The 26,555-nt window shown below is 39.7% G+C and overlaps 1 protein-coding gene across 1 annotated transcript in view; it reads right to left on the bottom strand.

The window, feature by feature from the left end:
• Nucleotides 1–576: 576 nt before the first annotated feature.
• The window catches only part of rnf145a (ring finger protein 145a), a 108,021-nt gene continuing 82,042 nt past the window's right edge, over nucleotides 577–26,555 (bottom strand). Inside the window, exons 4-10 of the mRNA XM_078550516.1 lie at nucleotides 21,967–22,202; nucleotides 19,480–19,655; nucleotides 18,763–18,903; nucleotides 17,859–18,041; nucleotides 11,630–11,777; nucleotides 5,009–5,365; nucleotides 577–2,151 (exon numbers count right to left, since the gene is read on the bottom strand). Coding sequence (XP_078406642.1) covers nucleotides 1,627–2,151; nucleotides 5,009–5,365; nucleotides 11,630–11,777; nucleotides 17,859–18,041; nucleotides 18,763–18,903; nucleotides 19,480–19,655; nucleotides 21,967–22,202 — 1,766 coding nt within the window. The 3' untranslated portion in view covers nucleotides 577–1,626. The remainder of the gene's footprint in view (nucleotides 2,152–5,008; nucleotides 5,366–11,629; nucleotides 11,778–17,858; nucleotides 18,042–18,762; nucleotides 18,904–19,479; nucleotides 19,656–21,966; nucleotides 22,203–26,555) is intronic.

The following is a 26,555-nucleotide window of genomic DNA, read 5'->3' as shown; positions in this document are numbered from 1 at the left end:
CAGTACATGTTAGCAAAGCTCTACTGGTTTTGATACAAGCAAGTTTCTGTTAGCTGTGCTCAAATATTTTATTCTGTAAAATGGCCCAATCCAAGAAAAATTCTACAACGAACAGTTAAAGTATCAGATGAGATGCTTTTATGGTCAATGCAGTAAAGTAAGACAAATTCAAGGACAAAAACAGTGCTGTTTATTCCACTGAAATTCAAAGTTATTTTCTCACCAGAATCATTCTGGATTCAATTTCCGGTTTCTGCCAAGTTAGCTGGGCTCAACTGGGACATCAATTACAGTGCTACAAATTGGCCGTAGGATTTAAGGCTAGGAAGTTAGGTGGTGCGGGATGGGGGAGAAATGAAAATTAGTCAGTGTTCCCACTCCTGATGACTATCCAGTCATCCCTGATGAAAAGTGTACGTATGTGGATGTCCGATGATGTGAGATCAGGCTCAGATGTATTGCATTCCATGGATGAATACTCACCATAGCTCAGTGTCAAAGCTCAGACATATACAATGTTACCCCAGGAGGAGTCAGTGTTTTGAAGAGGAGAGAAAACAGTCATAATGCACTTGATGACCTTGACATATTTATTCAGACATACACATTCTCAAAATAAAGCCCCAGAGAAATTGTGTCAGTATGATTCTATCCATGATCTCATATTTATTATTCAATGCCAGCCTGGTTGTTTGGAAATTGTTCACAATTTTTGAAAGCTACAGAGTAAGACTCTCAATTCTCTGGTTCACTCGATGCAAAAAAGCGAGTTTCCCTTTTCTGTTCAAATGCACATAGTAAAGTAATATTAAATGAGAGCCTACCTACATAAGCCATGATGAATTAAGAAAATATGTCACCAATATCTCCCCTCCTCCCAAAAAGAAAATTGTGCAAAATCTATCAGAGCTACAAAATGGCTTTTTTCTTTTGCTTTGTTTCATCATACAAGTTAATGTAATCATTTCCACAAATCATAACTGTCAACTTAAAAATAACACTGTACCCCTCAGGTTTCAGAAGTCAAACGTGCCATATTCATCGTGCAACTCTGCTCTTATCTGTATCCTGTAGTTCATCCCACTTATGACCCTTCAAAAATTTGAAATGAATCACAAAGTGTTCATAAAAGCTCCAGTCTACTTCATCGAGCAGGCAAGTACAAGCCAAAGTTATTCACGCACCATTCATCAGGTACTCATTAAATACTTTGGAAATGCACCATAAACTATGACAGTGCAATCACAGTTGCCGAATATAGAGCTACAAAAATTTTTAATTTGTTTTTTTTTAAAAAGTCTGCTTGTAGCATGTGACTCTAACCATGCTTAAAGCTTCTAATTATATATAAATATAATACATCAGTCAATCTAATTATTTCATGCCTACAAAACATCTAGCAAAAACATCCTCCCTGTCTTGCCATGGCTGTGTCTAATACTGTAAAGATGATGTGGCAACAAATTCACTCGATCCCTTCTTACAAAATGTCTCCAGACCTGCTTGTGAGAACATTACATTCTGTTTCTCTGTAAATACATTTCAATTCACTTCCTGTTTAAGCTGTCAAGTTCAAATATGAAGCCATTGCCTCCATTATTTTAAGGCTTTAACAACGCTGCAGTATCACGGCAGGTTAAGGTGACAATCTGCTTCATTCAATTCCCTTCCATGGGCACTTAACACCTCCATGCATTGTTTATCGAAACTCTCCTGTGGAGCAGACAATTGTTGATATTCATCCTCGCAAAGTTCTGCTGGATGTGGAAACTCAATTTTGCCAACATTAGAGCCATTTTGTGCACATGGATGTTCACCTGTGCCTGGGTCTCCATGAGAACTGCAATCAGTGTTGAGAGCTTTCTGGCCCTCTTCATTTTGCCCTGCAGGGCCATCTTCAGAACCGAGAGCTAGATTTGAATCATTACCAGGAGGCCCATCCTTTTGTCCTGCCAATTCTTGCATTGGTCTTCTCTCATTTTGGGGCAATTGCTCTCCTGGTCCTTGCACTGGTGTTGCCCCAACCTGCTGTCCTTGAGATTTCAGCTGCTGGTGGCATAATGGACATGTTTCCTGCACATATAGCCACTTCTTGAGACAGGCCGAGTGAAAGAAATGGCTGCATGGTGTAATCACTGCTGAATGCATGTCCTAAAGCAAAGAAAATTCAAATTGGTAAGAAGCAACATATTAAAACAGTGCAAAAATATTTTGTTGCTGCTTTTTCCCTACTTTGTTGTAGGTGCTGACGCCTGCTTGTTCAACCTGCACCTGTAGCTCAACTGGCTACTCCTCATGCATGAACCTAGATTACAAATGTCCCTAAACTGCGAATGTCAACAGGCTATTGGTGCCTGGGTCAAAATAGGTGCACTAACCCTTTAACCATCCAGAGTTCATATCCATATACAATTGAGCAAGGTCATGGCTTTTTTTAAAATCCTTTCTTGCCCCAGGTGCTGAGCCCAGCACTGAACAATTAATGAGAAAGCACTTGGAATCAAACCCACAATCATAAGGTCCACACCATTTAGTACTGTATGAAGCTGTGCCATAATCTACTAGGTCACTGGGGAAGCTCGTAAATTTATATGCCACAATCTGGTCATGCCAACACGTGCAACATCACGTTATAGGTGATTAGCTGTAAAGCAGCAACTCAATTCAACAGTTCTGCCGACATAAAATCGAGTGAAGTGCAAACTATCTATTAGGGTCAAAAGATCAAGACCGAATTGCTCCCTTAAACGGATGCACATTACCCTTTGTATAGTCGATTATGAATTTTAAAAGCGCATTAAATTTTCATGACTTCACTCAAGATAAAAGGGAAATAAATAGGAATTTAGTACCTAAGTGCACGTGACAACACATTGTTACTAGTGCACCACAATTATTTTAGTGGTAATTTGTGCAGACGTGTAGTAAATTATATTTGTTTTCATCAGTCAATGAAACATTAAATTTGCCTTCAACTTAAGCTACAGCTATGTGTCTTAAAACAGAGTCGAAACAGTTTCTATCCAAAATCCAAATGAGCTATGTTCCCTAGATTAAGAATGATGACAATGCCATTACGTTAGGGAACAAAAGACCTGTATTGCCCACAAGCTAAAACTAAGTGCATTCACATCCACTAAACATGCATCACAAAGTGCACTGCATTAATACAAAGATTGCAAAGCTGATTTCTTGGATTGACAGGGCAAAGCAAAAGTAAAATACATTACTCCAACAGTAAAGGGAGGGGAAAGGTCAGATAAAGTCACCCTGACAGCTTGAGAATTGCCTGGTATCCAGCTACAAGCAAAAAAAAGATACTTTACAGAGGCCCAGCCAAAACAAAAATGCATAAAACTCAATGAAGATAGGTCTCCTGATATCTTAGTGGGTAAGCCATGCAGGCAAGAGGGTATTGGGTTCAATCCTGCTGCAGCCTGCAGAGTCACCCGGTCCAGAGTCAGGGAGGAGTGGAAACTTAAAAGCGTCTTCTCTTCATTTCTATCCAGTGACTCCTGCTGAAAAGCATGTGTATGTGTGCACACACATGGAAGTGAAAGTAAAGGTAGCAAAAATACAGGAGTAAAATCAGAAAGTGCTGGAAAAACACAGCAGGTCTGGCAGCATCTGTGGAGAGAGAAACGGTTAACATTTTGAGTCCAATATGACTCTTCCTTGGTGTCATATTCGACTCGAAATGTTAACTCTGCTTTCTCTCTCCACAGATGCTGCCAGACCAACTGAGTTTTTCCAGCACTTTGTTTTTATTTCAAATCAGATCTCCAGCATTTTACTTATTGAAAAAACAGGAGACAAAACACACAAGCAAGATGAGAACTGAATGTGATGTCCTCCACAGTTGAATAGACTGTCAACTGTTTGTACAGATGAAAATTGCTAGTTGAGTGAGGTATCGGAATGCTGGAAATAGCTGTGGAATGGCATACAAGAATCATCCGGATAGAGGAAGAGAGAGATAGGTGTGGTGGGGAATTACAACATGAATAAGAAACTGATGATCCAGCACTGTCCTAAATGAACCTCAAAGAGCCAAACTACAGGCAATACTTTCACAAATAGTAAAAACTGTCCTTCTGGTCACCTTCAATAAACAGCCACCTGTGCAATAAAGCCAGTGATTCTCAAAACCAATAGGTTTCTAATTTACATGTAATTCAATAGAACCTGCAACTCAATTAAGCAGCCATCTGCTAACCTGGAAACAGACGCTAGTTAAAAAAAAGTAACTGTGTTGTGAGGAGTATTGCAAATGGAACCTGCACCTGGATTAAGAATTCCTCTCAAACATACTTCTGCTTAGTGTTTAAAGCTATTTTGTTATGGTTACCTTTCAAATTTCAGAAAGAAGGCAGTTTGATGGAGTTCACAGGTTATCCGATTATAATTACGCAGCTAAGGGAGGAACTTAAATATTTTAAAATACTGCATACATAATACCTGTTAGCAAACTAACATATGTCTTTTTAGTTGGAAATTATTTTCAACAAATAAATTTTCTATCATCTATGGGTGAAAGACCAATTTTTGCTCATAATAAAACGGTAGCAGCTTTTTCTTACTAATTCTCTTTCACTTAGGGTGGTTACCTCAGTATTTGCACGAATATATGGAGACAATCTTTACCAGTGAAGTGTGCATGTTGTCCCAATACTTACATTTGTCCTTGAAATCCAATAGTTGACCCTTACTAACTTTCAACCTGATTGAAGGTCCCCAATTATTATATAAATCATGCAAGTCACTCAAACAGTTTATAAAACCATCAATTACTTTAAAAAAAAGTTTTGGTTGCCTTTAAACCTCTTTCATAGCATAAGTGACACTGGAAGGTGACAAAAGGAATTTTATAGCAGTTAGGAATTAGCAGAAGCTAATAGACATACAGAACGTGAACTGAACATAAGGACAACCAACTGCGATCGTCCTGAATGAGAGTTTGGGTACTAAAGCCAGGGTTTAAGTGTTGCACTGGTGCCATGCTACATACCTGGTAACAGATGGAACAAATGTCATTGTGCTCTTCAAGCTGCTCTTTAGTGGCAGTTGGCAGCGAGTTGATCTTATTTGCCGCATCCCTGCGGAGAAGAAAGCTCTTCCATCCCAACTGTGCTCGAAGCCAGACATTGAAGTAGGAATGGACAAAGATGATGGATGAACCCATCCAAGTCCACTCTCCTAATATTGTCTCTGCTACACCATATCCAACAACACACAAAGCCACCAGGAATTCGAGCAAGCGATATGTGCCATTCACATAGTAGATCACGTCGTCAAGATTTTCCATTGGTTCTTTACTGAATTCCTCCACCATAAAAAGGATATAAATGAAGAGTGTTCCAAGCACCTATCAGCAATGCAAAATTGTATGAGAGCATGGTTTTAACATTACATCAATTGTCTATATGTAATAAAACATGGCAACTCCAATTAGTGCATTTAAGTTATTAGTTGAACTTGAACAAAAAGAAGTACTTTTACAATACATGTTACTATTTGCCTGTTTGACTCACAATACTGTAAACATTCAGGTTTAAATAATTGCACTCAAAGTTGAATATGAAATGTGCTCAAGTAGAGAAAGCATTTCCATCCTCACAACAAATGCTGACAAGCTTCTATCAGATAAAAATCACAACATGGAACTTATCTTGAATTAAGAAATTCCACTTACAGGTCATAATGTCATTACCTTAAGGTATATTACTTTAGCAGTAAGAAATTTTTTAAACCCACTGAAACCCAAAACAAAAATCCCTCTAAAAACTCATCAGTTAAAATGTTTTGATAAAAAGGTGCTACTCTTTGTTTTAGAGGGTCACAATCTATACTATTAAGGTTAATTTAAAAGTTAATGAGAATGCCATTTGGTAGTTATTGGTCTCTCAAACTCAGTGGGGTGGGAATAGGGAATTCAGTTAACAAAGTGATTTGGCTTGTTCATCACTGGACACCAGTCACTACCTCTCCCAAGATGGCTGGTCATATCAGGAGTCTGCATAAGAGTTGTGAGAAGGGACACTTTCACTTCCTCCACCAGTGTTGTCCCACACAACATTTTTTGACTACTTCCCTCAGGATCACACCAAGCTGCCACACCCAACGCCTGGGCAAATATTTAATTCTGGAATTCAAACTTAAATCTCTTAGGCCGGGATTTTCCGGCCCGTCGCAGGTGGGATCCGCCAGTGGGCAGATGCGGAAAATCCCGCCCTTAGCTAAAATTTCAATATTCTAGCTCCACGGCTGGTACCTGAACATTCAAGGGTATTTGACATTTTGGAAGGATGGGAATAAAGGAAAAAGAGGTGGGGTAGCTCTGTTAATAAAAGATGAGATCAGTACAGTAGTGAGAAATAATCTTGGTTCAGAGGATCAAGATGTAGAATCACCTTGCATGAAGATAAGAAAGAGTAAAAGGAAGGAGTCACTAGTGGGGGTAGTTTATAAGTGTCCTGACAATAGCTACACTGTCGGACAGAGTATAAATCAAGAAATAACGGGAGCTTGTAGGAAAAATACTGGAATAATCATGGGAGATCTTAATCTTAATATAGATTGGATAAATCAAATCGCCAAAGATAGGCAGGAGGACGAGTTCACAGAGTAGATTTGGGACAGTTTCTTAGAACAATACATTTTGGAACCAACTGGAACAGGTTATTTCAGACCTGGTAATATGTAATGAGGCAAGATGAATTAAGGACTTCATAGTAAATGATTCCCTTGGTAAGACTGGTCATAACATGATAGAGTTTCTCAGTCTGTGGGTGAGAAATGTGTGTCTGAAAGGAAAGCCTTAAACTTAAATAAAGGCAAATATAAGGGTACAAAGACAGAGTTGGCTAATGTGGACTGGGAAAGTAGGGTAAAGGTAAGAAAGTAGAAAAGCAGTGGCAGACATTTAAGGAGATATTTCATAACTTTCAACAATGATATATGCCATTAAGAAAGACTGAAAAGGATGCAAAATCTGTGGCTAACTAAGGAAGTTAAGGATGGCATGAAATTGTAAAAAAGAGGCCTATTATGCTGCATGGATTAGTGAGAGACAAGATTGGAAACATTTCAGAAATTATCAAAGGATGACTAAAAAGAAATATTGAAGAGGCAGAAATTGGAGTATGAGAGAAAGCTAGCAAGAAATACAAAAAGATAGTAAAAGCTTCTACAGGGAGACAAAAAGGAAAAGTGTAGCTCAAGTGAGCGTTGGTCCCTTAGAGAATAAGACTGGGAAATTAAGAATGAAAAACAAGGAAATGGCAGAGACTTTGAACAAGTATTTCGTAACTGTTTTCACAGTAGAAGACACAAAGTATCCCAAAGATAGCAGCAAAGCAGAGGGCAAAATGGAAAAGGAATTTAAAGAAATCATGATCACTAGAGAAAAATAACTAGGAAAACTAGTGGATCTTGATGGCCTGCATCGTTGGGTCTTAAAGGAAGTGGCTGCAGAGATAGTGCTTGCATTGGTTGTAATGTTCCAAAATTTCCTATATTCTGGAAAGATCCCAGCAAACTGGGAAAAGCAAACGTAACACCACTATTCAAGAAAGGAAGGAGATAGAAAGTAGGAGACTGTAAGCCAGTTAGCCTAACATCTTTCATTGAAAAAATGCTAGAATCCATTATTGAGGAAGTGGTATCAGGACATTTAGAAATTCAATATAATCAGGTGGAGTCAACGTGATTTCGTGAAATAGAAATCATGTTTGACAAATTTGTAGAGTTCTTTGAGGTTTAACAAGCAGGGTAGCTAAAGGGGTGTCAGCAGATTTTACATATTTGGATTTCCAAAAGGCATTCAATAAGGTTACTGATTGGGGTGACTATATTAGCATGATTAGAGTATTGTCTAACTAACGGGAAACAGAGTCAGGGTAAATGGATCATTTACAGGTTGGCCAACTGTAACTAGTGGAGTGCCACAGGGATCAGTGCTGGGGTCTCACTTATTTATGATCTATATTAATTACTTGGATTAAAGGACCAACTGTTTTGTACTCAAATTTTCTGGTGATACAATGATAGGTAGGGAAAGCACGTTGTGAGGATACGAAGAGTTTGTAAAGGAATATAGATTAAGTGAGTGCACAAACATTTGGCAGATGAAGTATAATGTGGGGAAAATGTGAACTGCCCGCTTTGCCAGGAAGAATAGAAAATCAGATTATTATTTAAATGAAGAGATTGCAGAATGCTGCAGTAGAAGGAGATCTGGGTGTCCTTGTACATGAATCATAAAAAGTTAGCATGCAGGTAAAGGAGGGGAGGTGGCAGCATATGGGTATTGTCATTGGATGAGCAATCCAGAGATCCAGGGTAATTCTCTGGGGACCCAGGTGGAATTTGAATTCAATAAGTCTCATGATGATCATGAAACCAGGTTGACTGCCGTTAGAACCCTCTGAAATGGCCTAGCAAGCCACTCAGTTGTATCAAACTGCTAAAAACATGTCAATAAGGAACAAAACTGGACTGACCACCTGGCATTGACGTAGGCACCAGAAATGACAATGGCAAACTCAGCCTGTTGACCCTGCAAAGTCCTCCTTACTAACATCTGGGGGCCTGTGTCAAAGTTGGGAGCGCTGTCTCACAAACTAGTCAAGCAACAGCCTGACAGTCACACTCACTGAATCATACCTTACAGATAATGTCCCAGACATCACTATCACCATCCCTGGATATGTCCTGTCCCTCCAGCAGTTCAGTGGTATACAGTCAGGAGGGAGTTGCCCTGGGAACCCTCAAAATCAACTCCGGACCCCAAGAAGTCTCATGACACCAGGTCAAACATGGGCAAGGAAACCTGCTGATTACCACATACTGTCCCCCCTGCCCCCAACTCATGAACCAGTACTCCTCTGCGCTGATCATCACCTGGATGAAGCACTGAGGGTGGCAAGGGCTCAGGCTGTACTCTGGGTGGGGCACTTCAAGAGTGGCGTGGCAGCCCCATCACAGACCGGGCTCGCTGAGTCCTAAGGGGCATAGCTGCTAGACTGGGTCTGCAGCTGGTGGTGAGGAAACCAACAAGAGGGAAAAACATGCTTGAGGTCGCCCTCAACAACCTGCCTGGCATAGATGCATCTGTCCATGACAGTATCGGTAGGAGTGGCCATTGCATAGTCCTTGTGGAGACCAAGTCATGTCTTCACACTGAGGATAGCCTCCATCATGTTGTGTAGCACTACCACCGTGCTAAATGGGATAGATTTCGAGCAGATGTAGCAACTCAAGATTGAACAACCATGAGGCACTGTGGGCCATCAGCAGCAGAATTGTACTCAACTAGTCTGTAACCTCATGGCCCGGCATATTCCCCACTCTACCATTATCATCAAGGCAGGGGATCAAAAGTTAGAATGCCGGTACAGCATTAGGAAGGCAAATGATATGTTGTTGTTAATTGCAAAGGGAATGGAGTATAAAAGTAAGGAAGTTCTGCTACAGTTGTACAGGTTGGTGAGACCACACCTCATGTATACCGTGTACAATTTTGGTCTCCTTACTTAAGAAAGGATATGACTGCATTAGAGGCAATTCAGAAGAGGTTCACTTGGCTGATACCTGGGATTGGGATCGGGGGGGGGGTGGAGGGTGGTATCTTATAAGGAAAGGTTGGGCCCGTATCTATTGGTGTTTATGAGAATGAGAGGTTATCTTTTTGGTAAATAGGAGGTTTGACAGGATGGATGCTGATAGGATGCTTCCCTTTATGGTAGAAACTAGGACTATAACACAGTTTAAAAATAAGGGGTCTCCCATTTAAGGCAGAGATAAGAGGACAAATTTTTTCTCTCAAGATGTTTGTTAGTCTGTGGAATTCTCTTTCCCAGAAAACAGTGGAGGCAGGGTCACTGAATATCTTAAGGTTGAGTTATACAGATTCTAGATTGACAAGGGAATCAAAGGTTATAGGGAATTGACAAGTAGAGTTGAGGCCACAATCAGATCAGCCATGATCGTATCAAATGGTGGAGCAGGCTCGAGGGGCTGAATGGCCTACCCCTGCTCCTAATCCATATGTTCTTATGTGGTGAATAGTTGTTTCTCAGGCTGGAGGGAAGTATAGAGTGGTTTTCTCCAGGGTTCAGTAATAGGGCCACTGCAGTTTCCAATATACATTAATGACTTCGACTTGGGGTACAGGACATAAATTTGAAATTTGCTGATGATACCAAACTTGTAAATGTAATAAACACTGAGGAAGATAGCAATAGACATCAAGGGGACACAGACAGGCTGGTGGAGTGGGTGGACACATTGTAGATGAAATTCAATGCAGCCAAATGTGAGGTGATGCATTTGGATAGGAAGAATGGAGTGAGACAATGCATGCAAAATGGTACAATTCTGAATGGGCTGCTAGAGCCATGGGGTGTTTGTGCACAGATCTTTGAAGGTGGCAGGACAGGTTAATAAAGCAGCTAACAAAGAATATACAGTACTGGGCTTTGTAAATAGAGATATAGAGAGCACCAGTTCGGAAGTTATGCTAAACCTATAAAGAACAATATAATGGCAACAGTTGGAGAACTGTTTTTAATTCTGGGCACCATGCTTTAGGAAAGACACAAAGGCTTGGGAAGAGGGTAGATAAGAGCTTTTCTAGAATAGTTCCAGGGATGAGGAATTATAGTAAAGTGGAAAATCTGTGGAAGCTGGGGTTTTCTCCTTAGGTCACAGAAGGCAAAGAGGCGTTTAAAAGCATGAAGGATTGAAGGGTCGATAACCAAAGGGCATAAGAGACAAGGGTGATTGGCAAAGGAACTAGGGACCTGAGGAAAAACGGCAGTTAGGATTTGGAATACCTGATTTGTTGGCTGATACAGGTCCAAAAGCAGCCTTCAAAAGGAAACTTGAAAAATACTTGAAGGAGAAAAAAATATAGGGAAATGGGGAATGAATGGAGGTGTGGAATTAACTGAATTGCTCTGTGGTGCAGATTTGATGGAACAAATGACATCCTCTGTGCTATGCTATCCCATGATTCCATAATAACACCGTCTATATTTCAAAAGCGGTTCACTGGTTATGAAGTATTTTAGGACACCACTTAAAGGATGTGAGCTGCACACAAATCAGCTGCTGCGTTTCCTACATTACAGTTGTGATACATTTCACAAGTAGTTCATTGGATGGAAAGCACTTTGGGATGTCCTATCTTAGTGAAAGATGCCACAGAAATGCAAATTCTTTATGGGATACAGCATGATATAAACGCAAATTATTTCTATATCAAGAGAGATTGACCTTCGACATTTAATAAATTGTAGTAAAGGCATTCAGCAGTTCACTCAACTGATGACCAGCATGGTACTGGGCTGTATAGTTCAAACTTGTGTTGAGTTCAGACAGAAAAGCAGACAAATAAGAGAGGGAAAAGCAATGGCAGACACATGCCAATGTGCCATATTATAAAAGTTCAGCTCAAAATTTCAAACCAATGCTTATTCATTTCAAAACGTTGTTCAGAATTTTAACTTCTTTCACTGTTAAAGGCTACTTTATTACGAGGTAGAAGGTCATATTTTATAAGGTTGATGTTGTGCAGTAATGCCAAAGAAACCTCATGGGATTGTAGAAATAGAGGTTTATTCATTACCTGCAAGGATGTCAGAACACTGCTGGAGATAATGATGAGCAGCCAAAAGTCCATCTGGAAAAACTGAGAAATCATGTAGGCCATGTAGGCTGGAAACACCAACAAGAACAAACACAGACTGACTGCTCGAAAGTGCTTCCACAGACTCCTGTAAACAAGCACATAAGATGTAGTAAATGAGAGGCACATCAAATTCCACTGCACTGAGAAGCCAAAGATCTTTTACAAGTTTCGCCTTTAAAAAAAGTGGAAATACATTGCAGAAGACATCAATCAGGATTTTGCAGACAAAGTTGGGGTATCCAATTTGCCCTGAGCCCTGGTAATCCTGTATGCAAAACCCAGGTAACAGAGACTGACTCGCATCTATATTCTTTCTCTTTTTAAAAGCAAAATATTGCAGTTGCTAGAAATCTGGAATAGAAACAGAAAATGCTGGAAAAACTCAGTAGGTCTGGCAGCATCTGTGGAGAGAGAAACAGAGTTAACGTTTTGAGTCCATATGGCTCTGTTTTTATTCTTTACTTGTTAGTTTTTTTCCCTGTCAGGAGCTTTCAAAAGGATCTTACGTAAATTGCCTCACAGTTGATGAAATCAGAACACCAAGAGATGTTAATGGCTTTGATTTTGAGGTAGTAATGATGGTAAAACAGTCAGCATGCACCATCAATACATTTCAGAAATTGCTATCAGTTTCAGAGGTGTTCACGTGTGCAGTTAAATGTGAAAATGCTGTCAGTGACTCTACGCTTCTCCAGAGACTGCGCTATTGAGGTCCCTGCAGAATGCAATTAGAAGTCAATGAACTGATGAGAACTCTCAAACTGTTAGTGTTGTGGTAAAAACTCTTGAAAAAGTTACAACTTGTTAAATGCAATATAACTGCTTTTTTAACAGCGCATTAATTTCATAATTACGAAAGTGTTACTGGCCGGATCTGTAAAAGTAATGTTATATTTGATGAATGTCAAGTTTCTCCAATATAAGAAACTCCACGTTTTAATTTTTTTTTAAAGTTTATGATATTTTAGCTTCTGTCTTGGGGTCTTGTAGCGCATTGGGCAGCAACCCTATGTCTGCGCCAGGAGCTCCAGGTTCAAGTTCCACTTCAGGACTTGATGGCCACAGAAGATGCATTCATAACGTGGCCAAATATGCCTGATGGCAGGCGGTAAGAGGAGAGATTCCTGGTCAGCCATACTGCAGAAGTCAACAGCAAACCACTGCAGTACTTTGCCAAGCATAATCATGGGCCAATCCAATGGAAGTCCTTGTTCACCAACGCCCTCTTAGGGCGTGGTACCTGTAAGAGAAGGAACTTCCGCCTTAATCCTACCACTAACTCCTGCCAAAGCAATATGGCCACTGACAGCCCCTCTGCACATGTGCACTTGTCAGTGGATGCACAAAGTCCAGAGTCCAATGATGGCATTTGTAGAGACACAAATCCACACATAGCTTCTCTTCAGCAGTCTTCAAACTTTAATGAATCTTATTTTATCGCCCATGTATCCCCAAAATGATTAATTTTGATATTTCATCTTTTAATAAATTTCTAAAAACACACCAATGTGATGTGTCATTTTAATTGGGAGTTGGGGGTGAAAATGGGTGGATGGAGTGGATCCCATTCGCCACTTGCTCTTTCCAACCCTGTCTGAGGCATTTGGGTGAGCTGTGGATGGAGGGCATTGTTAAAAGTGTTAACTTGATGCTGCCAATGCTGTAATATTTGCAATTCCTGGGCCAGTGATGACTGTGCCTGTGCCCTGTTGCACACTGTCCCCTATAAAGATGGTGGCCAGACATACATATGATTATGTGATTATGTAGCACAAGCAGCAAACGCAGCCTATTCCTACGTGTATGTTCCAAATATCTATTGCTCTCCTTAAAATTTAAAATTAAAACTGAAGTAATTAAGCGATTTTTATTTCCTAGTTTGCTGTTGGTTAGAATTCTTCAGTGATTGGCTGCTTATCCTGTTTGATAACACCTCTGATGCCGAACACTTGGAGATCCCCTTTCTTGGTCCTAGATTCAAGTCAATGTTGAGGAAAGGGGAAATCCACGTCACATAGATTGTTAGTTTGTTGTGAGCAGCTCTCTTCAATGTCAATGGTGAGCACTGCTGCTCCACCGCTGACCACAAAATCAAGCCCAATATCTTGGTATATGGTAAGGTCTCCCTCCATCGCCTTCCACTGGGGAATTTTCACAGGAGGTGCACAATGAATCCTTGGAGGGCATGAAGATTAAGGTTTGTGGAAGATTGTTACAGTCCTTAATTATTCCATTCTGTTACATATGCTTAAGAACAGGAACATTAATTTAAACTTTTGTGTGCCCCCCACCCCCTCCAAGGTTCCATATGGAGCTACAAGGGTTATAAAGAAAAATAGTCAAAACACCCTTGACTCAGGTCATTATGATTTGATTTAATATCATGTTCACCTTTTAGTTAGTCACCTACTTCTCCCTAGAAGGTGAGAGCAATAGAGCAAGCCAAGGTTCATAACCACCATCAGCAAAAGTACTAGGGGAGAATTTACCGCCAAGATACCTAATTTCAAATGATTCCACTGCACCTTTGAAACATACTGCTTCTGTACTTCTATTCTTGATTATGGTGTAACCAATGGATTTTAAAGAATTGAATGTTTCTAAAAGAATGACTCATTATCAATATCCCTTTCAAAAAATATGAAACTATCCCAAAGAATTAGTAATGTTTCACCTTATCCATTTCTCTAAGTTTCCAAAGCATTTTCTTTCAACAGCAAAGGTTAATAAACAGGAAGAGAACCCAACTTCAATCAGTATGCTGAATTAACTTCTTTGAGTGATGAATTTCACAAATCATGTCATTTGTTCCATATATTATTTAAACTTTCACCACTGTGTTCAACAACTAATTATCAGTTTCCCCAATTATGCCTTTCAATTGATAACAGTAATTATTATTATTTTAATGGTTATTTGGTTTTCAACAATCATTGATGATAAAACTTCCTCCAAACTACAACTGGAACATCCTTTGCATTTGATCATAAATTTTGAAAACATAGGCATTCTATTGAACAGCGCCTTTTCAAGCCCAACAATTCACCCTCCCTCTGACATTGCAGAGCTCCTTGAGACTTCTCAAAATATAAAGGCAGTCACCATCAAAACACCAATTCTACCCTCCCCACTCCCCCTCCAAATATTGCACTAGTAAAAATCAGAAATAGTTCATCAAGGACTAACGCCAGAGGGCCAACAGCTCTGATCTTACGTTGAATGGCTTGTGTTCACGTTCTTGTGAATTGTTATTGGTTAAGTTGTAATTATATAATTTTTTTTAGTTAATCAGCATGGCCTTTATTAAATTCAATAACTGAAGTAAATTCTCATGCGCAAGTCACAATTCCATTCATTTTATGTCAGCCTGATAAAAGGGACATCTGAAGTTATCCAAATGGTTCAATGGGTAAGTGTATGGTAGTAAGTGTACTACGTGATGTGGTGCTGAACTACACTGATCAGGAAAGATTACCACTGGTGTTGATCTAAAAATTGAATGTCAAAAGGCAGCACTGTAATTTTAAGTGTGTGTGTTACATGTCAGATATTATGGCAAATACAAATAAAATATCATGGTAGCTAATAAAAAAAATATATACACATGCAGAAATGTGTCACAAATACAACTTGTTACATACTTCATACTTAAGCAATTCCCTTAGTTGGGACTTCAAAACACATTTCTTGTTGGTGCGAAATTTAAATATAATGAAGGTTCATAATGAGATTAGTTAAATAAAATATCTGCACCGAGAAATGTGATTCTGCACATTAAAAGTTTTATGCCAATAGATGTAAGGTTGGGTGCTTTGGAGGGGAATGTGGAGTTGGCAACTCCCTGTTCCTCCTGATGGTCTTGGTTATCTGGGATCGGCAGGAGGGTGGAAGGGATGGTATGAAAGTTTCAGGTGGAGAGCACTCAAGAAGAAGCATGGAGACATGCTAGCTTTCAGATACAGCCACCAACACAAAACATATTACTCAGAATAAAACTAAGTTCTGATTACAATAAGAAACCCAAATCAATTTAGTGTAACCCATCATGTTGTAAAGTAATGAAGTAGATGTCAAACAAACCGCAGGTTCTCATAGCCATGACAAACAAATTGTTAGTGTAATTATCAACACAAAAGTAAGCACCTTCTGTATTCTGGAACCACGGGCATTCCTTGGGACCAGTGAAGATAGGGCCACTAAGGAATACATATGATAAACTGATAGGTGATGACAGCAAAATGGCAGAAATAATAATTACATCACCTCAGTATTTAGTAGGGAGACTATTGTGGTGGGCACAGCATTAGAAGGGATCACAGAAGATATAAAGGCATTTAAAATAGAAAAGATGGGGATATCTAATCAAACTTAGTAAGGATAAAACCCAAGGCCCAGATTGCATACTTATATAATAAACAATAAATTACAGAACAGTGGAAACACAATAACACAGATACCAAAAAAATTAGGAAAGGGAATAATGTCAGAGGACTGACAGTCAGCAAATGTGATCCCTATATGTAAAAGGGTAGATAGAACAGTCCAGAGAACGATAGGTCAAATAGTTAAACATCAGTAGCAGGAAAATTAATGAATGACATCTAGAAACTAAAACACAATAGTCAGCATGGATTTCAGACATGCTTGACCAACCTTATTCAATTCTTTGCAAAAATTAACAGAAAGGATAAACAAGAGTACTGCAGTAGGTAGGTGTAATATATTTGGATTTCAAAAGGCCTTCTTCTCGGGTACTGTACAGTAAACCTATGACTAAGCTCAGGCATATGGAGTCGGGGACATGTAGCAGAAGGGATACCAAACCAGCTAAATTAAAAAACAAAAAAAATGGGTGGCTGAGTTGAGTTAAAGGGTCACTCAGACTGGCAATAGGAGGAAACTCGTGTTCCACAAAGATCAATGCTTGATTTACATCTGTTCATCATTTAGTTAAACAATATGGGCTCTGGACTTGGAAGTATAAAATTTCAAAGTATGCACATGATACCAAATCTTTTGAGAGGTGGTGGTGGGGGTGAGAGTGGGAGTGGGGGTGGTGGTGGGAGTGGTGGTGTGGCGCATGGTCTAAGAATATTGGACATAGGGGCAAAATTAACATCTTTTGTTTGGCATTATTAACCAACATGCAAATCATCTCAAATGTACCACTTTAAATCCACAGACAGCTGACATGAGTCAAAAGCTGATCACATCACGGGGCCCTTATCTTGATTAGGATATGCTAATGTTGGAGGTAAATCGGGAAAATAGAGAATCAGGAAAAAGCAGATGAGCTGGCAACATCCTAGATTGTGCGGAAGACATCCCATGTGACGTGTTAACTTCAGATTAGTCAGCACATTGGAGACACCAAAGCTAACACACAAACCAGCTGCAGGATAACAACTAGCATCTGAGATAGTTTCAACAAGACCTCACGTTCTTTTGAAGTGCTAAGCATGAAACTACAGTTTAAGTTGATCAGTGATCAAACAAACATGATGGTTCAGGAAGTGGGACAGATATGTTGCGAGGGTAATTGACTCTCCAGAGGACAAGAATGCAGTCTGCAGCTTTCTTGTTCCTTGAGTTTAAAAGCAGTGGCAAGTCTGCAATTCAAATTGTACGGTCAACCAGACCAGACCAGAACGAGTGGCCATAATAAGATAGCTAATAATAAAGACAACAACAAATTCAGAAGTAACTTCTTTATCCAACTTGAGTTAGAATATGGAACTTCCTACTGCAAGGAGTAGTCCAACTGACTAGCATAGACACACAGAAGGAGAAAACTGGATGAACAAATGAGGGAGAAAGGAATCGAGAGATGCTCTGTTGAGGTTAAAAGGAGGTGGAAGAAGGCTTGTGTGGAGCACAAACACAGGTATGGGGACTTGGTGGGGAGATTAGCCTGTTTCTAGCTGTAAATACTATCGCAGTATTAGGAAATAACTGAACCATCGGTGGAAAGGGAAGGTACAACAATAACAGAACAACTTGCAGTTAACATGTCAGAGCAGTGGAAACAGAATCCATAACAGCGGTTAAACACCTAGATAAACAACAAAGAGGAGGAGATAGCTCCTTCAGGCGTCAGGAACAGGTACACTAGACCAAATGTGCCTCTCTTAGGCTACAAAATATTAGGATCCTAAGATCATCTTACTTGTTTCTTGATGCTCCAAGTGCAAGAACAATAGGGTCAGCAATTTCTAACATTGACTGAAGGATGGAAGCTACCACGATAAAGAGAATGATGCTCAGCAGAAAAGCTCGATGCACAACCTGTAATTCAATCAGGCCGGTCTGTACTGCCAGAATCAGCAATGTGATACCTTCAGTCATACCTCTGTGGAAAAATGATTAAAAAATAAAATCTCAATTAATGTAATAGATCTCTGCTGTGCTTCCCAATCTATAAACAGTCGCTAAATTCTTAAGATGAGAAAGATGATTTTAACTAGAGCAAATCAAAATGTCATGACTTTACCACTTAAAATAATGTCACAAAACAAACTAATTGGGATTTTGAAAAAATTGCTATTAGGCTGAATTTTTAAGAAACATTTTGAAACATTATGCAGCAGTTACATTACTGTCAGCAATAACACATGCTCTATCTGAGCACACTAGATATCAAACTTTCACCAAGACTTCCAACTGGTACTTTTTTAAAAAAACATCAGTCAAGGAAATTTTACCACTAATGTGCTGAGAGAATGGGATCAATTTTGACGCCTAGATGTTTTGGAATAAACAATGAACCATGCTGTAAAGGCACTCTTGAGTTGTCAGACACTGGTTCAGGTGGTCTAAATGCAAAAGGGCCAATGAAGCTAAGCTATTTCTAAAATTATATATTTTAAAATCAGATTTCATAGCTTACAGCGATGCTGACAATCATGGATGGCTTGTAATCAGAGCAGTTATCACCATTTAGAAAAGATTTGTTACTCTGTTTAAACTTTACTTGAACTGTTCTGAAACATATAGGCTTACTTAAGTATATTATGTCTAACTTTAGGTGCATTGCATTGTTTTTCATGCCTACGTATGGAATTGCTTCTTACCTATGCATGAGATTGTCGTTCATGAAAGCTCCATAACCTTGAAGGTAGAACTTGCAAAGTGTCAGAACACCCAGGGTAATGAAGGAGATTGTGAACATGAGACCGAGCAAAGAATAAGGAGTGCTGCAACATTCAGCAATACTGCAATAGAAATGTTAGTTGAGTGATGTAACTAAGGAAAGAAGATATACCTTTATTAATCCTGTTGGTAACACAACAATCTGACTGCAAAGATGTTTTTCTAAGCACCAGTTTTATCGCCTCTCTTCCTCCCCACTTAAGTTTATTATTCCCAAATTGGCTGCACATAGGTGACGGCATCCGAATTCATAAGCCTGGTCCAACGTCAATCATATGGTAGCTTCCCATGTGCTCCAATGCTGGTTTACAGTCAACTCCCAAGTAGTATTTCTAACAGGAAGCAGGGGATAACATCTCCCAATTATTATCAATAGTTAACATCATTCTTACACTGCTAAATTGGTCAGTCTGAACTCAGCAGCCCGACTAAGTTTCTATTCTCAATACTCATCTCTCAGTGATGGATAAAATCCTAAAAGTAGAACACTGAAATGATCTCAGCAGACACCAGCCCAAGACTGAATAATACTGCCAAATGGTTGAAGCACTTAAATCAACCATTACCCTTAATGGAAATTCTGCTGACCAAGCTGAATTGTGAAATGCTACTAGCTTAAGTGCAATAGTAAATCATACCTTGTAAGAAAGAGGAAGAGCAGTCTCTCACGAGATGTAGGGTGATCACGTGTACTGAAGTAAGAGTATATCTGTAGAGCAAACAGGACCAGCCAGAAAACCATGAACAGCACAGGAACAACCAACTGATTCCAGAGAGACATTCCCAATGCCAACAGCCCATAAACTTCCACTACCTGTCCAAGGAAGGGATGAGAAAGGAGGTATAAATAGATTTTCCATGTAATCTAAATCCATTGACATGGTACTACTACACATAACAACTGAATGCAAACTGTTTTACGCCATGAGTCAGATATGCAAACATGCATACTTTAATGAATCAGCTTTCAAGATACATTGTTAGCACAGTTGGATTGAAGCACTCATGTTACCTCTTGATAAAAATAAGTTTTCAAAGGCAACACACAATGGTATTCTTCCCTCTTCTTGGCACAACAGTTAAATATGCAAATCCATTTGGCAACACAATCCATAATGAATGTAGGTCCAGCACATTAAGGGGCACATAATGTGTACTAACTCAATGGTCAAGTACAAGGATAAACAGAACAGGAAATGGAAGCATTTATACAATTGGACCATTATCTGAAGAGAAAAAAAATTGCAGGGCTATAGGGAGAAGGCAGGGAGGGGGACCAGGTGAATTGCTCTTGCAGAGAGCCAACACAGACATGAGAGACCGAATGACCTCCCTCCGTGATGTAACCATTCTATTTTTTTGATAGTCATGCAACAGGGGATGCTTCTCTGAGATTGTGATTAAAACATCTTGTTATGGCAGAGGAGAGGAAGCTGCGTTTATAGCTTCTAATATAATAGATGCTGACAGAGCAGCACGTGAAAAAGTGCTTCACCATCCAACAGACACCCACTTCCATGAAAAGCACAGAATTTATAAATTTAATGGAGAAAAAATGGCATGAAGCGGAGTCACCTGCCAAAAGATCTTAACAAATTCTTAAAGAATGTATTAAGAAAAAAATGCCGGGTCTGTATTTGGGTGAGTATGGAGTTAATTGTTCATTAATCACATGAGAAGCCACTATCCATACACTAGATTTCACTGAATGCCCGAATACTCAGTGACCAAGAATTTGCTGGCGCCAGACATTTCTCATATACTCCACTGAGATGGCTTTTCTCACCATTCAGCTCAAAAGAATTTTGTGCTGCCAACTTCTAGGAGTTCAACTGATAACAACTGAATGATGAGACCAACAGTCCTACGCCTTAACTAAGGATAGAAAAAGAATAGGAATGACAGAGAAGGAAATACGGTGAATTAAAGTCAGATCAGATGTAGGGGGAAAAAGAGAGAGGAAGAGCAAGATTGAATTAAGAGACGGAAAAGAATGAGACAGAAATGAAAAGTAATAAAAAACATTAATTTAAATTTTAAAAATCTTTAAATCTCTACAATAACACTCCCTCAGTTTCAACTGTTCCTTTTCTAGACCAGAGAAGTTGAGTGACATTGCATGAACATAAATGTTGCCATTAAAAAAGTTCCGCACCTGTTAAGTAATTTCTGTAGTGAGTTTAATTCACATTTATTCTACAAACAGGATAAGTCAATGAGGTCAACATCAGAGCCATGGAAATCATCCAGCAACCTGTGCCAATTCGGAGTTCAAGGCACATCTCTTCACCACTACAAATTGCTTGGCAGTTTACACAATAGTAACAGTATGCATATTTAACTCATTGTTATTTTCCCAACAAATTCTGGGCCAACTTTTTCTTAAACCTTTTATCAGCACTTACCACTTCCATACCAAGTACTGGAGCAGCCTTAAGGCCATGGCAAAATAAATTTTCAGAGCATTTTTAAAAAAAAAATCACTGTGAAAAGTGTTAACAATCATTGGTCAAATTGGTCTTTAAAGAAGTTTACTTCAGGAATTTTTGCATTAGATTGCAATACATTACATGAAAGAGCAACCCCCAAACAGAAATGCAAAAGAAAAATAAACAAGGTGGGGGTCAACATCACACTATGCAACAGTAACAAGTCAAATTTTAGACCGTAGCAATTAACGTGCTTGTAAGATGCTTCAGAAACTTCAAAACGTGTTGTAATTTAAGACGAGAACTTGTGCTGAGTTTTGGCAAGGGAAGCCATGCACAACCCAACTCAGACCAATACAGGGAGGTACAGTTGGGACCAGGACAACAATCATATAGCTTACAACAAGAATGGTTAAAAGCAATCCAAACTCAGTAAAGAAACAAATATTTTGGGCAGACAAATGGACACTGACTGGATGACATCAGAGGGAAAATGCTCCACACTAACACTGGAGAGGAATAGGTGTAACTGGAATACTTAGAGCAGGGCCCCTGTCAACAGTGAAGAAACAGAGACAGAGAGGAAGAATTTGGGATTGGAAGGGGTGGTGGGGGGGGAGGGGGGAGGGTGAAGTAGGAAAGAGAGGGAGAGTGCAACATGTTTAATACTCAATTTATCTGGTTGCTTTCTCTTACCTGCACCAGTTCCCTGTATGCTGATTTGGCCAGCTTGTATGGTACTAACAGGTTAGAGGCCAGGAAATAAAGCACTTCCAGTGCCGTGAAAATCATGGCAAACCTGTTGATAATTACAAGCATTTCCACAGGAACCATGCAGAACCGTGCCAGTAAAGGGAGCAGATGGGCAGAAAATAGCCAGATCTGTTTAGTCTTCATGACAAAGGAGCAAAGTGTGCACACCACCAACTGCCCTATAATAAACACAACACAACAGAGAATCAATGCAAATGGACAGATCCACTCAAAACAAGGTTACATCACACCACAGCTTAGGTTAGCTGGCAGAATAGAAAGCTGAAGTTAACATTACGTTGCCTCCTCTCCTGAAGGCCACAACTTATTCATGGACACCCCTCAATATCTTGCCCAAGGGGAATTCTCCATGTAAAAGTTTAGTGCTGTGGACAAGCTATCCTGTTCTTGCCTGATGTCCACAGGTAGGCAGTTATCAGCACGAGTAACTGCATATGATCACATGAGGACTAATCTTCCTTTCCCTCGTCCAGAAAAAAAGTCCGATTGTTGTATCCCAACTTAGAACAACTGATACAACCCAGACCATGGTTCCAACCCATTGCCTTCTGTATACCACAGTACCATAGAAGTGGTGCAGTTACCATTAAACCAAGGGTGAGTTTTTCTACTATATGTTGCAAAATATTTTGAATGTTGTTACAGCATATGTGAAGACATGGTTTAATACAGATACATAAAAATTACAACGTTTTGACACAAGTTCTCCCTTTATGTTTTTGTCAGCGCAGCCATACTGAAGATGATAAAAGACATATAACGCCATAATTATAACGCAGATTATGGTTTATGTATCCAATAATACATCAAGATTAGTTGGTCAAAAGGTCCAACACCAAAGTTCATATCATAGCTATTGCATTGCATGCTGTGAAGGGGTTTTGCAGAGGACAGTCTTCACCTGAAGTCCATGAATGTGTATTTTCAAGCAGAGGACAATGGATAGTAATCTGAAGTGGGGGTGATAGTAAAGTTTCCAATGGGTGCCGAAACCAATCATCATATTCCTACCGCTATCATAATCAAAGTCAACAAACTAAAGAGCCTGAAAACTGAACGAGACCATTCAATCATTGCTGCACAACATCTTTAACAAATTGGCCACCAGAAGAACCTAAAATAGCAATAACTATCCTGTCAAGGACAGAATGAATATTTCTGCTAAGCTATGAAAAACTCTTGGCAGAGAGAAAACTGGAAGAGACATGCAACAGATGGAAATTCACTACAACCATGAGTTTAATCTTAAATAAAACAGAAAATGCTGGGGAAAAACTCAATAGGTTAGGCAACATCTGTGTAGAGAGAAACAGAGTTAAAGTTTCAGGTTGGTGACCTTTTTGCTCCATTAATCTTACCTGTTTCCAGCTTTGTAATATTCCTTAATGATCTTAGCATTGCAGTAATACAGCAGAATGAAGAATAACAGTTCATATTTCTCATTTAATGCAATGAGGTAGGTAGGAACAAGTTGTTCAGACATAGATATTTTTCCATTTTTATTTGAGTGTTAGTAATTACGTAGGAGCAGACAAAACTTACAGATCAGAAGGTTTCATCCGAAATACAAACATTATTAGATTTATGAAATCCAACCAATAACTCAAATGCAGTTTTGTGACAACACTTTCAAAGCCATCCTCCTTAAATTTTAACAGTGATTCAAAGCATCTCCTGCCCAAAGTAATTCCCCTTCTTTGAAAAAGACAGCTGTAATTATGTCACCCAAGTAAAATAATTAAATTTCCTGGCATTGTGCAGACCTATCTTCATCCATGTGATCAAGATTCAAGTGTGAATTTTGCCAATGAAACTCAGCAAGCTTCCAACTGTGGAGGCATGAGGGCTGAGCCCTATCCTTTTCTCACCAGGCACCTACACCAAAGCAATTCCAACAGTTGGCTCTAAATAGTTATCAAGAGCCCTTCATGATTTCCCCCTCAGAGTTCAGGGACATGGAGGCATCTGTAACATCCACTCCCCACTACTATTTGATGCCTCAGATATTCACTAGATAAGCTTACTGTGCAACAGTGAAAGAGCCAAGATTTGGCAACTTAAGTAGAAACTCCAAAATACCACCAGACATAAGGAACTGCAGAATCCTGCTTTAATGTGCTCTACCAGAGAAAAATTGTTTAGAAATTTGAATCCTTGAAGTTCCTTATTATAGGCAGCCCATCTTCTGGTGATGAGTAAAAGCATTTTGTTCCAGGTCAATAAACAACATGGTTTCGAGGAATTTTGTTAGTGCTTTTCTTCAAATTAAATTCAGAGTTTCTGAGAAAGTCTCTGATCACACTCTTGGTCATGAAGAGGACATGACAAGAGTAAAAACAACCTGCAATAATGCATCATTTTTAAAACATGTTGGTTTTCACTGAAAATGACATATTCTCACACACACAGACACTATACATTTATTTTGCAGTACGGCAGAACTACCATTAGTTGGATTATTGCAAAACAAACCAAAACATATATATATGTTTAAAAGATTTGGAACAATCAAATGACCATACTGGTGAACAGTGGCCTTGACTGTTCATTTGAAACTGCTAACCTGTCAAATATTGCAAGCTTTTTCTAAGACAGGTCTTTGTTGGACAAAAGGTGGACAGCAATACATCTCAAGTTTATACAGGAAAATTTAGTTCCCAATTCTTCTGACAGGCACACCAAAATATTTCTATTAAATCACAGAAGGTAAAAACACAGCTACAGACTATTTGACCCCATCAACACTATGCTAGCATTTCCCCCTAGTTTGATCCTACTCTACTATTCACTTCCTATGTTATTGCTTTTTCAAGCAACTGCCAAACTCTCTTCAAAAGGCTTTATGGACTCTGCTTAAACAATAGTTTGTGGCAGAGAATTCCATGCGCCAACTACCCTCTGTGGAAATAATGTTTTCCAGCCACCTAAGCTTTTTTAAATCTTGGAGATCTGCTTTTTCATTGTTATCTCACAACTCAGAGGAAACAATCTCCACTTATCCAATCATAACCTTTCACAATCCTAAGGACCCGTCATGTCACCCTCAAACCTTCACAATTCAAGCAAACAAAGTCATAATTTCTCAGGCTTCTTTTGACAACCATAATCCTTCATGCCTAGCAATGTACATGTGAATCTATTATGCATCTTTTCCAGTGTTTTTAAACACTTCCCATTATGCTGCAATTAACAACTATACACAATACTTCAATAGTAACCCAGAACACTGGAACATCAGAAATAGGGGGAGCTGGCCATTCGGCCCTTGGAGCCTGCTCCACTATTCAGAATCCTGCACAGTTCAACTTTACCCCCTTCCTTGTGTACCCTTTGTCTATTGATATAAAACAAAGGATCCTAGTTGCTTTCTTATGGTCTTATCTAATAGTGTCACTGCCTTTAATAGTTTGCGTAGCAACATGGCGATTGACTCGTACTCTTCAAAAATCATGCCAGGAAGTGCATCTACATGTTTTAGTTGCAAACTAAATATTTGACCTAGCCAAGCTGTTCCAGTTCAGCTACAACACTGGTATCTACCCTGCTATGTGGAACCTAGCCACAAAGGAAGATAGTTGTAGTTGTTGGAGGTCAGTCATCTCAGCTCCAGGACATCACTGCAGGAGTTCCTCAGGGCAGTGTCCTCGGCCCAACCATCTTCAGCTGCTTCATTAATGCCCTTCCTTCCTTCAGAAGGTCAGGAGTGGGGATGTTCACTGATGATTGCACAATGTTCAGTACCATTTGCAACTCCTCAGATAATGAAGCAGTCCATGTCCAAATGCAGTAAGATCTGAACAATATCCAGGCTTGGGCTGACAAGTGGCAAGTAACATTCGCACCACACATGCGTCAGGCAATGACCATTTCCAACAAGAGAGAATCCAACCATCGTCCCTTATTGTTAAATGGCGTTACCATCTCTGAATCCCCCCACTATCAACATCCTGGGGAATTACCGTTGACCAGAAACTGAACTGGACTAACCATATAAATACTGTGGCTACAAGAGCAGGTCAAAGGCTAGGAATTATGTGACGAGTAACTCACCTCCTGACTCCCCAAAGCCTGTCCACCATCTACAAAGCACAAGTCAGGAATGTGAAGAATACTCTCCATTTGCCTGGATTAGTACAGTTCCCACAACACTCAAGAAGCTTGTCATCATCCAGGACAAAGCAGTCCGCTTGATTGGCACCACCTGCACAAACATTCACTCCCTCCACCACCAACGCACAGTAGCAGCAGTGTGTACCATCTGCAAGTTGCACGCAGGAATTCACCAAAGCTCCTTCGTCAGCACCTTCCAAACCCATGCCCACTACCATCTAGAAGGACAAGGGCAGCAGATAGATGGGAATACCACCACCTGGAAGTTCCTCTCCAAGTCACTCACCATCCTGACTTGGAAATATATCGCCGTTTCTTCACTGTCGCTGGGTCAAAATCCTGGAACTCCCTTCCTAACAGCACTGTGGGTGTACCTATACCACATTGACTGCAGCGGTTCA

This window comes from Cetorhinus maximus, chromosome 10 (genome assembly GCF_964194155.1).
Source record: "Cetorhinus maximus chromosome 10, sCetMax3.hap1.1, whole genome shotgun sequence".
Lineage (NCBI taxonomy): Eukaryota > Metazoa > Chordata > Chondrichthyes > Lamniformes > Cetorhinidae > Cetorhinus > Cetorhinus maximus.
This window is presented reverse-complemented; position numbering and strand designations above follow the sequence as displayed.